Genomic DNA, 14,411 nt, shown 5'->3' on the forward strand with positions numbered 1-14,411 from the left:
CCTGGGACAAAGTCTTACAATGTAGCCCATTCGCAATCCCCTATCTCAACCACTTGAGAGCTAGGACAAGAGGCTAGAACACATGTCCAGCATGTTATTTCATCCTTCACTTTTTGTTTTGATTCTGGAAATAAATTTCTAGGTGAGCTTTACACTAACTTCCTATAAACACTGAAAATTGTGCAGCTTCGGTAATTACTTTCCTAGGGTAGGCTTGTCTGATTTTCTTTATCGGAGTACATGTAACATTATGTCTATGACTCAAATAGTAAAGAAGCTGGGGTTTATGTTATATGTGACTCATTTGGGGTTTTTGTTTAGTTTGGCTTGGTATTTTGGGGATTAGGACCCCAACTATATACCTCTGGCTAACCTAAAAGTTACCACGGAGAGCAGGCTGAACTCAGTAATCTTTCTACCTCTGCCAAGTACTGGGATTAGAGACATGTGCCACCATGCCCAGCATTTCTTTAAATAGAATCTGTTTTTGTTCCATAGTACAAAAATATCCCATAAACCAGATGCTCAATATCGTTAGCCATTAGAGGCAAAATATTCTAAGACTGCCATGAGATACCTCCTCCTACCAAAGACAATAGCGAGTATCTGTGCCAAAACAGAAACCCTCATATGCTGATTGAATGGCAAAGTGGCATGGCTACTTTAAAAAGAAGTTTAAGAATATATATCAAAAGTCTAACATAATTTTTACTCTCTATCTCAACAATTCCACTGCTAAGTTTTAGCCACAGAAAATGAAAATGGAAGTTCACACAACAGCCAAGAAGAAGTGCTAAAACTCCACTTACTGTAAACCCATTTATTATAAAATAAAGAACACATGGTCTGTCCATTCAGCATTAAAGCATAAGGACAAAATATTGATAGATGCTACAACATAACCCTTGAAAATACAAGTGGAAGAAGCACGTCAGATCACACAGCTCGTGCTTCTGTTTATATAAAAAGTGAAAAACCAAGCCACCAAATTTAGAGAACTAGATTTGTGATTACCCAGGGCTAGCAACGATGATTAACTGTACATAGGCAACAGAAGAGGGACTAAAAACAATGCTGTACAACTAGATCGTTGGAACAGCTGTCAAATGTGGTCAACTTAGTACAAGTTAATAATCTTATGAAATATTTCAAAGATTGAGTTGGGCGTGGTGGCACGTGTCCATAATGCCAGGACATGAGAGATAGAGGAAGGAGGATCAGGAGTTCAAAACTTGTCTCAGCTACATAGTAATGTAAGCTTCAGCTGTATGGGACCCTGTCTCAGAAACAGAAGTAAGTAAGAATAGCTTGGTAAAGTTGCCATAATGCTACCTCAGTGGAGCCCAAATGGAAAGGAAAGCCCAGATAACTGTCTCTGGTTCTGTTAACAAGGTAGTTTTGATACAAACTAAATGACAATGTTAGAGAAAAGGGAACAACAGTTCGGACAGTAACTGCTTCTGAACAAAAACAAATTGGATTCTATTAGAGAACACAGTATAAAAATTCACTACGAATTTGTGAGAAGTACTTGCTCTGGAGAAAATATGACCAATGAAAATGTAGTGTCATGCCCTTCAGACCAACATTGTATCTAGAGGGGAATCTGAGATGAAGACAGCCATCCTGGCTGGACACATTCCAAGGCAATTTAGAGTTCAAGGTACCAAAGGTGCTCAGGTTTCATGTCACAAACTTTAAGGGCAGTGACTGATTAAGACTAATTATGGAGAAGAAAAGAAATATTGTCAGGATAGGTTTCCCTTTTGAGTCTTGAGCTTACTTAAGTTGCTGAATCCAAGGGATGATCCGCTTCATGTCATCATTCAAAGATTTTTCCATGTCCTCCAGAGTGGCTGGGTCTACAGAATAAAGAATTCATTCACCACTGTTTAAACACAAGCAAAACCTTCATCTATGCAACCCAACTTTAAACCATGTTGTATGTGAGAGAATAAAATCAATCCACCAGGAGCTGTCAGCAACTTGCTTTTCCTCCTTCACATTTCACTAACAAGAACAAGGAACACGTGCAGAAATACTTCTTTGCCTGTATTATAAGAATTAAATACCATTTTCAACTTAAAATTCAGAAAATTACTAGACTTAGAATCTTAACTAAAAAAAAAAATCACTGCCTATTAAAATGTTGCTTTGAACAGTATACAAATGATCTCAAGCATAAACATTGTCCAAACAAGTCATTGTCCAAAAATGACTGGCTTACTAATAAACGCCAGTCCAAAATTTTAATGGCAGTAGAAAATAATTAGTTAAGTAGAAAAAAAAAAGGAAGGCACGAAATGATTTCAACTAACTAGATCAATATCTTAAAAAAAAAAAAGGAAGCCATTGCAGTCCCTGCCTCCCAAAACTTATATATTAAAGTCCTTATCTCCACTGCGATGCAGTTCAAAGGCAGACTTTTGAGGTAGCTAAGTGCAGAAGGGGTCTCGAAGAGAGGAGCACCTCCATAGCAGTGGTTCTCAACCTGTGGGTGGCAATCCCTTTGGGGGTTGAATGACCCCTTCACAGGGATCGCATATCAGATATCCTACATGTCACATATCTACATTAAGTTCTCACAGTAACAAAATTACAGTTATGAAGTAGCAATAAGGGCCAGAGAGATGGCTCAGTGGTTAAAAGCACTGACTGCTCTTCCAGAAGCCCTGAGTTCAGTTCCCAGCAACCACAATGGTGGCTCACAACCATCCGTAATGGGATCTGACACCCTCTTCGGGTGTGTCTGAAGATAGCTACAGTGCACTCACATTCATAAAATATTTTTTAAAAAATGAAGTAGCAATGAAAATAATTTTAAAGTGGGGACACCACAACATGTGGAAATGCATTAAAGAGACACAGCATTAAGGAGGTTGAGAAGCACTGCCCTACAGGAATGTGTGCAACCCCTTGTAAGGACATGGTCAGAAAAGCCTAGGAGTCAGAAGTGAAGCCCGCACTGAAATCAACTCCACTGACATTAGCTTATTCTGCAGCCCCTACAACGGTGACAAAATACATTTCTACTGTATGTTCTTATAGCATCTTGACTTCTATGCACAAAAACCTACTGTCCATCCCTTTTCATTTTTATGTGCTTATCTGAGTGTATACTATGAATGATTGAGAAAATAGCTAAAGAAAGGGTTTTGAAAAACAAAAGGTATACAGGCATATGGGGGTGGAGCAGCACTGGCTGGTGAGGGCTGCCCCCAGCTGGGGGTGTTGTGCAATATACTGAACCCCTCAGAGCCAGCTGCCCTTCCATTCTACTCCCTCAGACTTTGGTAGCATCTCAGTGGAGGTTCCTAGTAGGCCACTTCTCTCCTGCCTTGTGGAATAGAAATCTAAACGTCATGTATGTTAAACATGTGTGCACATATGCGTGCAAATCCATCCACACTGGCTAGGCTAGTTTCCAAATTAATTGCAATTGCCTGTTCTACTAATAAAATATGGTATTTAATAGATGGTCAAGTACGAGAGATAGGATCACTATGGTAATCCGTTTTCAGTGGGTACATGATAGGAGGATGGGGAGTGGCAGACATGAACCCAAAGTTGTGTTTGAATAACCTAGGCTTCCTTATGAACTTTGTGTTGCCACCTAATATTGGCTCTTACCCCCTGGCAGCTCATCAACAGCAAGGAATTTGTCCCCAATATGTTAACTAAATAGGACTTCAGGATTTTCAGTAGCTTTGATGGTGGAACTGGCTGACTGTGTCTGTCACTGCCTTGATGGAATGCCCGGGTTGATCACAGCAAGAAGTCTAAGCTAGAGGACTCTACCTAGCTCTCCAGTTACTGCCCATACCAACTGGTTACACTCTGTGCCTTCATGATGAAAAATCAGGACCTCAATATATCCATCACAAATCCTTTCTATTGAATGATTGATATATTAACTAACCTTAGTTATGCTTACTGGCCACCTCTGACTCAAATGACTGCCTTCCTTATGAGCCATTTCATGGTGCCCCATGCCATATTGATTTTCCTGTCCCTAAACAACCATCATCTTGCTAATCCAGCCAACAATATGGTCAGCCAAGGCATGATAAATACACAGCTTAATTCTTGTCATACCACAGTGACATGGTTCCCAAAAATGTCAGTGTTGTCATTGCTGCCTCAAAGCTAACTGTACTATCCAGTTTGGCTTGGTTATTCACTAGCTTCAAGATTAGCATACTTAATAGCATCCTACTAAGGTAGCTTGTGGGCCTAGCCAATATGCGGTGAGCTATGGGTAAACTGACAAATACCGGTCACTGCTAAGGCCTGGGCTTACTTGGACCATGTCTGACCTGATGTGTGCCAAATTTGCCCTTGTCAAACTGGTATATGAGGGAAGAGATGGAGAAAGGAAAGTTTTCTGAAGCCTATGAAGATATGGCTACCCTAGAGAGCAGATGATAAGGGGAAATGTTAGTATTAACCAGATGAGGTAATTTCAGTGTTTCCTTGGGATTGTCTGCTGTTACGTAAAACTATGTCGTATACTTGAGCAACAAATAAGTGATGTTTCCATGTTAAATGGAGGGGGGGAGCAAGTTAAAAAACAAACCACTGTCATATGTATGTCATTTACCTATAATAAATATGTGATTCAAAGTCCTATTTTCCATGAGCTGCCAATATGTTTCAAAATTCTACCTTTTTAGCCACGTGTGGTAGGTATATGCCTTTAATCCCAGCTCAGAATGCATAAGTAGGGATGTCTCTTTGAATTCAAGGCCTGCCTGGGTTACATAGCAAGTTCCAGGCCACCCAAAGCTACATGCCTGTTTCAAAAACAATTTTAAATAAATAATAATAAAATTTAACTCACCTTTATAGCTACATAATAGAATCAAAAATCCCTTATTTTAATCAATTTCTTTTGTTTAATATTAACTGACTAAATAGAGTATATACACCATAGTTAGGACTATTGTTTGAGCAGTCATCGAAAACACTTTTGTTCCTAGTAAATATATATCATTTGAGAATACCCACACAATAAAAGAACAAGTTAGAAACCAAAAAAAAAAAAAAAAAAAAAAAAATTTGAGACAAGGTTTCTCTGTGTAGCCTTGGATGTCCTCTGTAGACTAGGCTGACCTTGAAATAAGGGCTAGGAATGTAGTTCACTCCATACACTTGACTAGAAAGCAAACTTTCAATTCCTCTAGGGCTCCATATTCTAAGTCATTATATAGATACATATTCCAGGTCATTATGTAGATATACTGTCACAAATATTTTCTCTAGTCACAAAGGATACTAGCAATTCCTACTAGTCATTTATATGTCAATTTATTAGTGATAAAATAAAAACTGAACTCCTGAGCAGATAATCTAAAAGCAGTCATCACTGTTATTTTTACATAATAAAAAAATTATCGGGCTGGTGAGATGGCTCAGTGGGTAAAAGCACCCGACTGCTCTTCCGAAGGTCAGGAGTTCAAATCCCAGCAACCACATGGTGGCTCACAACCATCCATAACGAGATCTGACTCCCTCTTCTGGAGTGTCTGAGGACAGCTACAGTGTACTTAGATAAAATAAATAAATAAATATTTAAAAAAAAAAAAATTATCTTCTGATACAAAAAAATTTCAGATAGGACTCAAAAAAATTCCAAGGAAGAGATGTCAAACAGTTCATTATTCCTTTCATACTTACTTTCACGCTGCACACACCACCCCTTCCTACACATTATAGTAGTTAAGTTTCAATTTGCTTTCTTACAAAATTTTCCTTGGGCCAGAGAGATGGCCTAGGAGTTAAGGGCACATGTTGCTATTGCAGAGAATCCAGGTTCGATTCCCAGGACTGACATGGTAATTCACAGCCATCTGTAATTTCAATTCCAGGAGATCTGATATCCTCTTCTGACCTCATAGAGTTAGGGGCACTAAACACTCATGTGGTGTACATGCATATACACAGGCAACACACACACACACACACACACACACACACACACACACTTACTTGAGTGACGACATTTAGTAACTTACCAAGTCCATAAAGCATCAATTGGAACATTCCAGAATGCAAATCTACAAAAATGTGTAGGCACTCCGAATTACCACAAGGCTCCAAGATGGGTACAATAAGAGCTGGAAGTGCAGTCTCTATGGAAGCTAAACAGTTGAGAATTAAAAATTATTTTTCTATCTGAACATTTGCTCAAAATTATTTTTAATGAGTAGAAACAAAGGTAAGTCTGAATATAGAAGACTTAATTTTATAAAGTTTGGAACTGGATCACAATGCTAATTAGTAGCAGCTGAAAAGGAAAAATAGCATTTACTAGTTGATACACAAAAGGCATATATATATATAGAGAGAGAGAAAGGATAGAAAAAGACAGGAAAAATCTGAAATTCCATTACAAGAGAGTTAGTCTATCTAGTAAAGCCCGATCCTAGCAGTTAACTGATTTCTTTCCATTCAATAAGTCAGGTTTAAGCCAATGTTTATAAATCCCGCCCCCGCCCCCGCCCCCGCCCCCGGCACCCCTTTTTTGGTTTGGTTTCAGACAGGGTTTTACTCTGTAGCCTAAGCTGACCTTGAACTCACAGAGATCTGTTTCTGCCTCCCAAGCATTAAAGGAGTGTGTGAGTCCCCAGTGCCCACCTCAAGTTTTCTTAATTAGCTGAAAGATATCAGGAAAAAAATATTTTAGAACACAAATTCATACTCCAATAAGATTTTCAATGTACTCTTTTATTTTTAAAAAAATCAGGGTTTTTTTTTCTGACATCAAGAGCTCATGTTTTTTTTTTAAAAGATTTATTTATTTTTATTATATATAAGTACACTGTAGCTATCTTCAGACACTCCAGAAGAGGGAGTCAGATTTCATTATGGATGGTTGTGAGCCACCATGTGGTTGCTGGGATTTGAACTTCAGACCTTCAGAAGAACAGTTGGGTGCTCTTACCCACTGAGCCATCTCACCAGTCCGAGCTCATGTTTTAAAAAAAACAAAACACTTAAGAACTCTTCAGTATTATTACATGGGAATTTTTCTTCTTGTTTTTAAGTCCTAGAGGAGATAAGAATGTAGACAATGGCTATGGTCAAACCTCTAAAGCTGATAATAAATCTAAGAATTTGGTGGTATTTCCACCAGACCCTATCAACTTGTCGTCTTATCCCTCAAATAGGCAACCTAGGAACTCAAAGCACTAAAAAGCACACCGGGCTCAGACTGGTGGAGCCTACAAAAGCAAAGTCCTCTGGCCACAAACAAGTAAGAAAAAAGTCATCCGTGACCACCCTACTCGTCTTGCAGACTGACACAGGGCCAGGCCTGATTATGGCGTGATGAGAAAAGCACATTATTTCACTCACATGTGTTTTAAGATGGGTTCTAACTGTGTAGCCACTCACAATGGAAGCCTTGCAAGCCTCCATCTCAGCAATCCTCCTGTTTCAGTCTCCCAAGTGAAGGGATTAGAGGCATGAGCCACTGTAGAGAAATTTTAAGTTTAATTCAGAACATGACTGCTCTGGTAAGAGATCACACATAAAAAGACTTCTAGGTCTATGTGATCTGGCTGGAATGTAGACATGCCTTTAATCCCAGGGGACAGAGTCAGACTGAAGTCTGAGTTCAAGGCCAGTGTGGTATAGAGCCAAGTTTCAGGGAAAGAAAAGCTTAGGTCCAGGCATGTACACATCTTTAATCCCAACACTCATGCAGACCTTAGTTCTTTCTAGTCAGTGTGTGGGATTCTCAGTTACCAGGAAACGTTACAGACACGGGTTCCACACAGAACAATTGAAACACAGGGAAAGACAAAAAGAGCCGGAGGAGGAGAAGCCAGAAGATTAGAAAAGATGGCTACAGTTAGTTTTAGGCTAAGCAGAGCAACTCAATAAGCAGCAAAAAGAAGCTAGTTTGAGTCTGTCAGCTTGGAGAAGAGTTTTGAGTCAGAACAGCTGATCTGAACCAGGCAGCCAGAGCTCAGAAAGAGCTAGAAAGGGTGAGCTAATTCAGCAGTAAGTCTCAGAGGCTGAAAACATTCTAGGCCTGGATTCCATTGTATGGAGGCTAGAAGCTTCCAGGACTAGGCCTAGGTTAGCAGATGGAGACAGTAAGCCTCTAAGACAACAACTGAGCCAGGGGAATAAAAGATACTTTTACAAGTCCGCCATTCACAGAATTGGTCTGTCACCTCTTATAAATTGACAATATTTAAAATGGGTGAAGATACCATTATTATTATCTATGCAAACAAAATGTAATGTAAATTTTAAAGGTAAAAAACTGAAGGAGACTAAAAATTTTTGATACAGTATTTTATAATCCAACACCAGCACAACAAATGAAATTAAAGCAATAGTGTCTTAAACACAGTACACTATGCAGCAGAATCAAAAGTATTTTCAGTTTTGAAACAGGGTTGCTGGCTGTGTATGTTTATGTGGCTTTGGGAACAGAACCCAGAGCCTTAAACATGCTAAGCCTATACTCAATTGCTGAATCACATCACCTGATTTAAAAATTAGTAAACAATGAATTTATGAAATTCTTGGAATGCCAGGGCCAAGAAGCGGGAGTGTGTGTGTAGGGGAGCAGGGCGGGGGAGGGTATAGGGAACTTTCAGGATAGCATTTGAAATGTATATAAATGTATATAGTGGATATAAAGAAAATATATATAAAGAAAAATATATGGAGAAATATAAAGAAATATAAATATAAAGAAAATATCTAAATAAAAAATTAGTTACTAATTTTAAAACATTTCTATACAGTTATAATTTGTGTTAGAGTACAAAACAATGCAGTCTCTAATCAAAAATCATTTTTAAACTATAATAATAAAAGTACAACTGCCAATAGGGATAACAATTATAATTTCAATCTAATTAACAAGAATGAATGATCTCATACAGACATGAATCAAAAGATATACATTCAAGAGAAAATAGCATCAATACATATATTTGAATATATCCTATGGCCAACAATATCTATTTTTGGTGGGTTTGTTTGTTAGTTGGTTTTCTGAGAAAATGAAGAGAAATATGAAATTAAGCACAATTAAAAAGTTATTTGCCATAGACTGCTTCCACCTGATAATGCCAATTCAGACCTAATGGGTGGAGACTCCTAAGACTCAAAGACATTATTGAAAAGTAGCCATATCATATCTCCCTGCCTTATACTATTTTGGTCTTCTCTGCACCTGGTTGCCCTTGAGGCAACTTGACCCTGAGCAAACTGTATGCTTCTATCTGTGCTATTTCAAATCCCTGCAGCTGTGCCTTCTCCCAGGCCTTTCTTGAAATATTCTAATCTCTCAATTACTCACTTTAGGCTATTCCAGCTAGAAGCTTGGAAAAATGCAACGGACTGAGAGCAACAGCACTAACAGATTCAAAGAATGGGCTACAGTTCTTCTATAGGCCAGGCACATACACCTTTATTCCCAGCACTAACTTGGAGGCAGAGCCAAGATAATCTGAGTTTCATGGTAATCATGACTACATAGTGAAACTGTCTCAAACCAAAAAGAAACAATTTATACCCTAAAAAGCTAGATAAACAGACCCTTTTTCCCTTGTAGAAAAATGCTGATAAAACAGGACTTGAGGGGACCAATTTCAAAAGTCCCTATAAGATTATTCTCAAACACCTAGGACAGTAGGAACAAGGGCTTGAAGTAACTGAGGTAGCACACGTTTCGACTGGAACTAGAGATCTAAAAAGAAGATATGCTAACAACCACTTCCAATTACAGTTAGAGAATGGAGCTCAAAGCATGTATATAATATGTTTGAGAGCATGCAGCTGAACTCAAGACCTTCCGGCTATTCAGGTAGAGACACCGCTACAATATGCATGTAAAAGAAATTCTGAGAACTTAAGTCAGTACACCAAACTACCACTACCAGAACATGTGTTTTAGAGTTTACCCAGGTGTGATGGTATACACGTTTAAACTGGAGGCAGAGGTAGACAGAACTCTGTACTTGAGGCTATCCTCAAATCACTACATAAATTACTACACACCGATTTCCAAACCAGGCAGGTCTACATTTGGCTTAATATAAGCTAACCAATGAGGTTGACGATAATCTTGAATTCCTAACCCACTCCGTCCACGTCTAAGCCTCTACCTCCCACTGTCAAGATTACAGGCATCGGCAAACACACTGAATTTTATGTGGTGGGTGCTGGGGTTGACCTCAAGTTTTGATGAATGCTAGAGACGCATTTCATCAACTGAACTGCAGCCACAGCCCTAGAGATTATTTTTGAAAATAATATCCCATGGGCAATCATTCTGACAGGTTTTTACTTACTAAGCTTTGTTTACTGAAAACATCACACATCTTCATTTTCTGCAGCTCCAACAACAAAATTTTAGAATTTTACTACTTTGTAAACTTGGAAATAAGAAGAAATAAAGATTACAAAATGCTTAGCCAGGTATAGCGGCTCATGCCTTTAATCTCAACACTCAGGAAGACAAGGCAGGCAGATCTCTGTCCAGGCCACCGTGGTCTACAAAGTGAATTCCAGGACAGCCAGAGTTACATTGCGAACCCCTGACTCGGTGTGGATAAAAAAAGATTGTAGAATGCTAAGAGTTTTCCTTAAGAAGGAATGTTACTGGTACAACTGCATATCTTCTTTGACACCTATCTGATACTATACACAAAAATTAACTCATAATGATTCAGATCTAAATAATAACATTTAAAGAAAATGTAAGTGTATGTCTTCAGGATCTCAGGTTTATAAGACATGGATTCTTAAGTATAACATGAGAAGCATAAAAAAAGTGTACACTGAATGCCATTTAAAGTAAAAAAAAAAAAGGCAGAGCATAGTGGTATATGCTTTTAATCTCAGAACTAGGACAGTAGTGGCAGAAGGACTGCCTCAAGTTCAAAGCCTGCCTGATGTATACAGAGTAATAGATCAACAGGGGGCATGATGAGAGCCTATCTCCAAAAAAAAAAAAAAAAAAAAAAAAAAAGACCAGGCATGGTACTATACACCTTTAGTCCTACCAGTTGGAAAATGGAAGTAGGAGAAGCAAGAGTTTGAGCCATTTTCAACTACATATCAGGGCTAAGGCCGACCTAAACCACATAGCATCCTATTGGAAGGGAGGGAGGCAGGGAGGAAGTCAGTAGTAGAAATACCATAAAAAAGTTATCAAGCATGGGAAAAATTCTTACACATCATAATTTATAAAAAGGGACTTATATCCAAAATATATGCAATAATAAGGAAAAGATAAATGCAATTATAAAACGGACAAAGGATCTGAACAGACAGATATATGGAAAGATGCTCAACATAGAACATACAAGTCAAAACTATAATGAAATCTCACACTTACTAGGACAGCTAGAAACATAAAAAACAACCAGTATCAGTGAGAATATGGAGAAGGCAGAACCCTTAAACACTGTTGGTGAGGTTGTGAAATAGTTTCAGTATGAAAAAAGATTAGAGTGGCCAGATCACCCAGCCATCATATTCATAGGCATATATACAAGTAAGTATAAGCCCACATGAAAACTTAGACAAATGTTCACAGCTATATTCACAATAGTTGAAAATTAAAAGTAACCACAATGTTTATCAATGAACTGATAATATATGGCATATATAACAATTATTAAAAACATGCTATAACATGGATAGACCTCAAAAACAAATATGCAAAAGAACATTCATTACATGATTCATTTATATGAAATGCTTATACATATAAATATATATAGTGGATGAGTAGCTGTCAGAAGCTAGAGAGAATACAGAATGACCCCCTAGTAGATATAATGGTTCTTTGGGGGATGACTGAAATATTCTAAAATTGGACTGTTCAAAATATACTAAAAATCCCATTAAGTGTACATGAATATTTCAACAATATTGCTAAGAAAAAAGAATGGGGGATTACTGCCCTTTCTAGTTCCCATTAGTTTCAATTGTACTTTTTAATCACTACTTTTATTTTGAAAGATGAGAGAGATAAGCTTCTTATAATTAAAGTTAGTGAACACTGACAATTAACGCACACACACATACACGCAGAAATAAAATTTAACCAACACATGCACCCCAGTTCTTCCCTGCCTGTCTTTCTTCCCTAAGGCTCACATTTGCACTTTTTGCTACGTTTCCTTTTCCCTAGTTCTGAGAAATGCTAGGACTCCCTGGTGGGGAGAGCCTGGGTGGGGACAAGACCCAACACAGACGCCTCATCCCCCCCCCAAAAAAAAAAAAAAGTGAGGCAGGAAGCCCTGATAGAGTGACTGGAGAGTCTACCCACAGCAGAGGATTACGTTCTTAGCTCAGGATTTGTTAAGGGAATGACTCCATCTGTGTGATGAGTTGGTAGTGGAGATGAGATCCGTTCTCTCACTCATGTCTTGAAGGGCTGTGATTGAAAAGGCCTACTATATAAAACACAAACTATTCTGGAACAATCAGAAGTCAAGGGATCTGGCGGGGGGGGGGGGGCAACATGCCACAGCTCCTGGGTGAAGGCTGCAGTGAAGGGCAGTTGTGAACAGGAGGAGAGCCAGATGTGGACATGTTGAGTTGAGGCAGCAGGAAGCTTGGGCGTTGAAGGGTCTGGTGGTAATCCATGATAAGCATTCATCTGAGGATAGATGCAGAGTCTTACAGCCCATGAGCCCAAGGTCAGCAGGCAACCCCCAACCTCTGGAGCCACCTGTCAGCTGTAAGGCTCTCTGCTGATGGGACTGAGAACTCTGAAGCTCAGGTCCAGTAGCATTCTCTCAACTTCTGTAGCCTCCTCCCTCCCGAAGGGTGTTTAATGCTGTACTCAAAGCACTGAGACACATAGTCTTCCAGTACAGATGTCAGTGCTCTGCTTTCTTGACTCCCCCAATGCATTCAACTAGGAAGTCTCTGGAGTATGGGATAACCTGCATAGACCACAGGCTGCAAATCTAAAAGGGGCCAGAAGAGGTTTCTAATATGCAAGGAAGGCAAGCTCCTAAAATGAAGACAGCTCTGTCGGACATCTGACACTTGACTGGTCCAGGCTCAGCGCCCTCCTAAATGATAGGAAAAAGAAACTCCAACTTCAATTGCATACTCTTCCTACCTGGAAGATTCTAATATTAGAGTATACAGAAAAAAGTACTGACACTTTGCCATTTAGTTTTTTTCCATCTTTACTACCTGTTTCATGTTATTATAAATTTGAGTATTATTTTTACTTCATATATGGGGTTGGGGGTTAAGCAGGGTTTGCCTACGTGAGTAGCTCAGATGACCTTGAGCTCACTATATAGTCCAGGCTGGCCTTCAACTCCAGATCCACCAGCCTCAGCCTCTTCAGTGCTGGCATTTTAAGTGTGAACTTTAGTCTTTTTAATAAAACAAACAAACAAAACAGGTAAATACTTGTTTAATTTTAGTTGCTCTCATTACAGAAAAATAATCACAAAAATATAGCCATAGTACAGATTTAAAAGGCTACATAATGGTAGCTTTTCCCTCCCAGAAAAACTTTTTTTATTCTTCTTACATTTATCTAATTTTGTTTATGCATTTTTCTTTAATGTGTAATACTTTAATATTCCTGTTCTTTTTTTGTCTTCCTAACATTCATCTTTCTTTTTCTCTTAGTTTTGGTTCTGCTTTCTTTTGACCTTTATTTTGTTCATTTACTACTTTTACTTTTATCCTTAATAAAATTTAAGGTGATGGGCTGGTGAGATGGCTCAGAGAGTAAAAGTACCTGACGGCTCTTCCAAAGGTCGGGAGTTCAAATCCCAGCAACCACATGGTGGCTCACAACCATCCGTAACGAGATCTGACGCCCTCTTCTGGTGTGTCTGAAGACAGCTACACTGTACTTAACATATAATAAATAAATCTTTAAAAAAAATTTAAGGTGATAATGTATTCTGCTCTCTTTTAGTTATTTTCTGTTCTGTGGTCATAGGAATTATACAAGTTAGCATTGATTTTAACTGTATTCCCATATCAGGTTTGATTATAGCACCTCAGTTTTCTCCTCTCTGAACGATAGTGGAGGTTGATCCCTCAAGAAAAAGTTTCTCAGTTTAAAAAAAAAAAATCCTCCACTAAAACTGGAAGAGATATCCCATACAGACAGGTGCATCAAGAACCATGAAAAAACAAATCAGCATAGCATATACAAAAGCTAATTCCTCAATCAACAAATCCAGATATTAAGGTAGTTCCAATACTGGAAAAAGGATTTCTGCCAGTAAAAATATTTTTAGAAAACAAAACAGATGAAGTAAGTAAGAAAGTCAATTATAGATCCAGATTTCAAAGGCCTGAAATACAGACATGAAATTAACAAGACTGATAAAAAGTTCAGCAAAAAAAGAGACTTTGAGAGTGGGCAAGGGGAGACAGAAAACCAGAAT

At 38.5% G+C, this 14,411-nt stretch overlaps 1 protein-coding gene across 7 annotated transcripts in view; it reads right to left on the reverse strand.

The window, feature by feature from the left end:
• Positions 1-14,411, reverse strand: part of Med14 (mediator complex subunit 14) — an 87,227-nt gene that overhangs the window by 46,632 nt on the left and 26,184 nt on the right. For all 7 annotated transcript variants that reach the window (XR_878029.3, XM_030251357.1, XM_017318510.2 and 4 more), the window contains exons 11-12: positions 6,015-6,140; positions 1,784-1,862 (exon numbers count right to left, since the gene is read on the reverse strand). Coding sequence is in view for 6 of the 7 variants with exons in the window: in XM_030251357.1 (XP_030107217.1) it covers positions 1,784-1,862; positions 6,015-6,140 (205 nt within the window). In the remaining variant the exon portion in view is untranslated. The remainder of the gene's footprint in view (positions 1-1,783; positions 1,863-6,014; positions 6,141-14,411) is intronic.

Source organism: Mus musculus, chromosome X (genome assembly GCF_000001635.26).
Source record: "Mus musculus strain C57BL/6J chromosome X, GRCm38.p6 C57BL/6J".
Classification (NCBI taxonomy): Eukaryota; Metazoa; Chordata; class Mammalia; order Rodentia; family Muridae; genus Mus; species Mus musculus.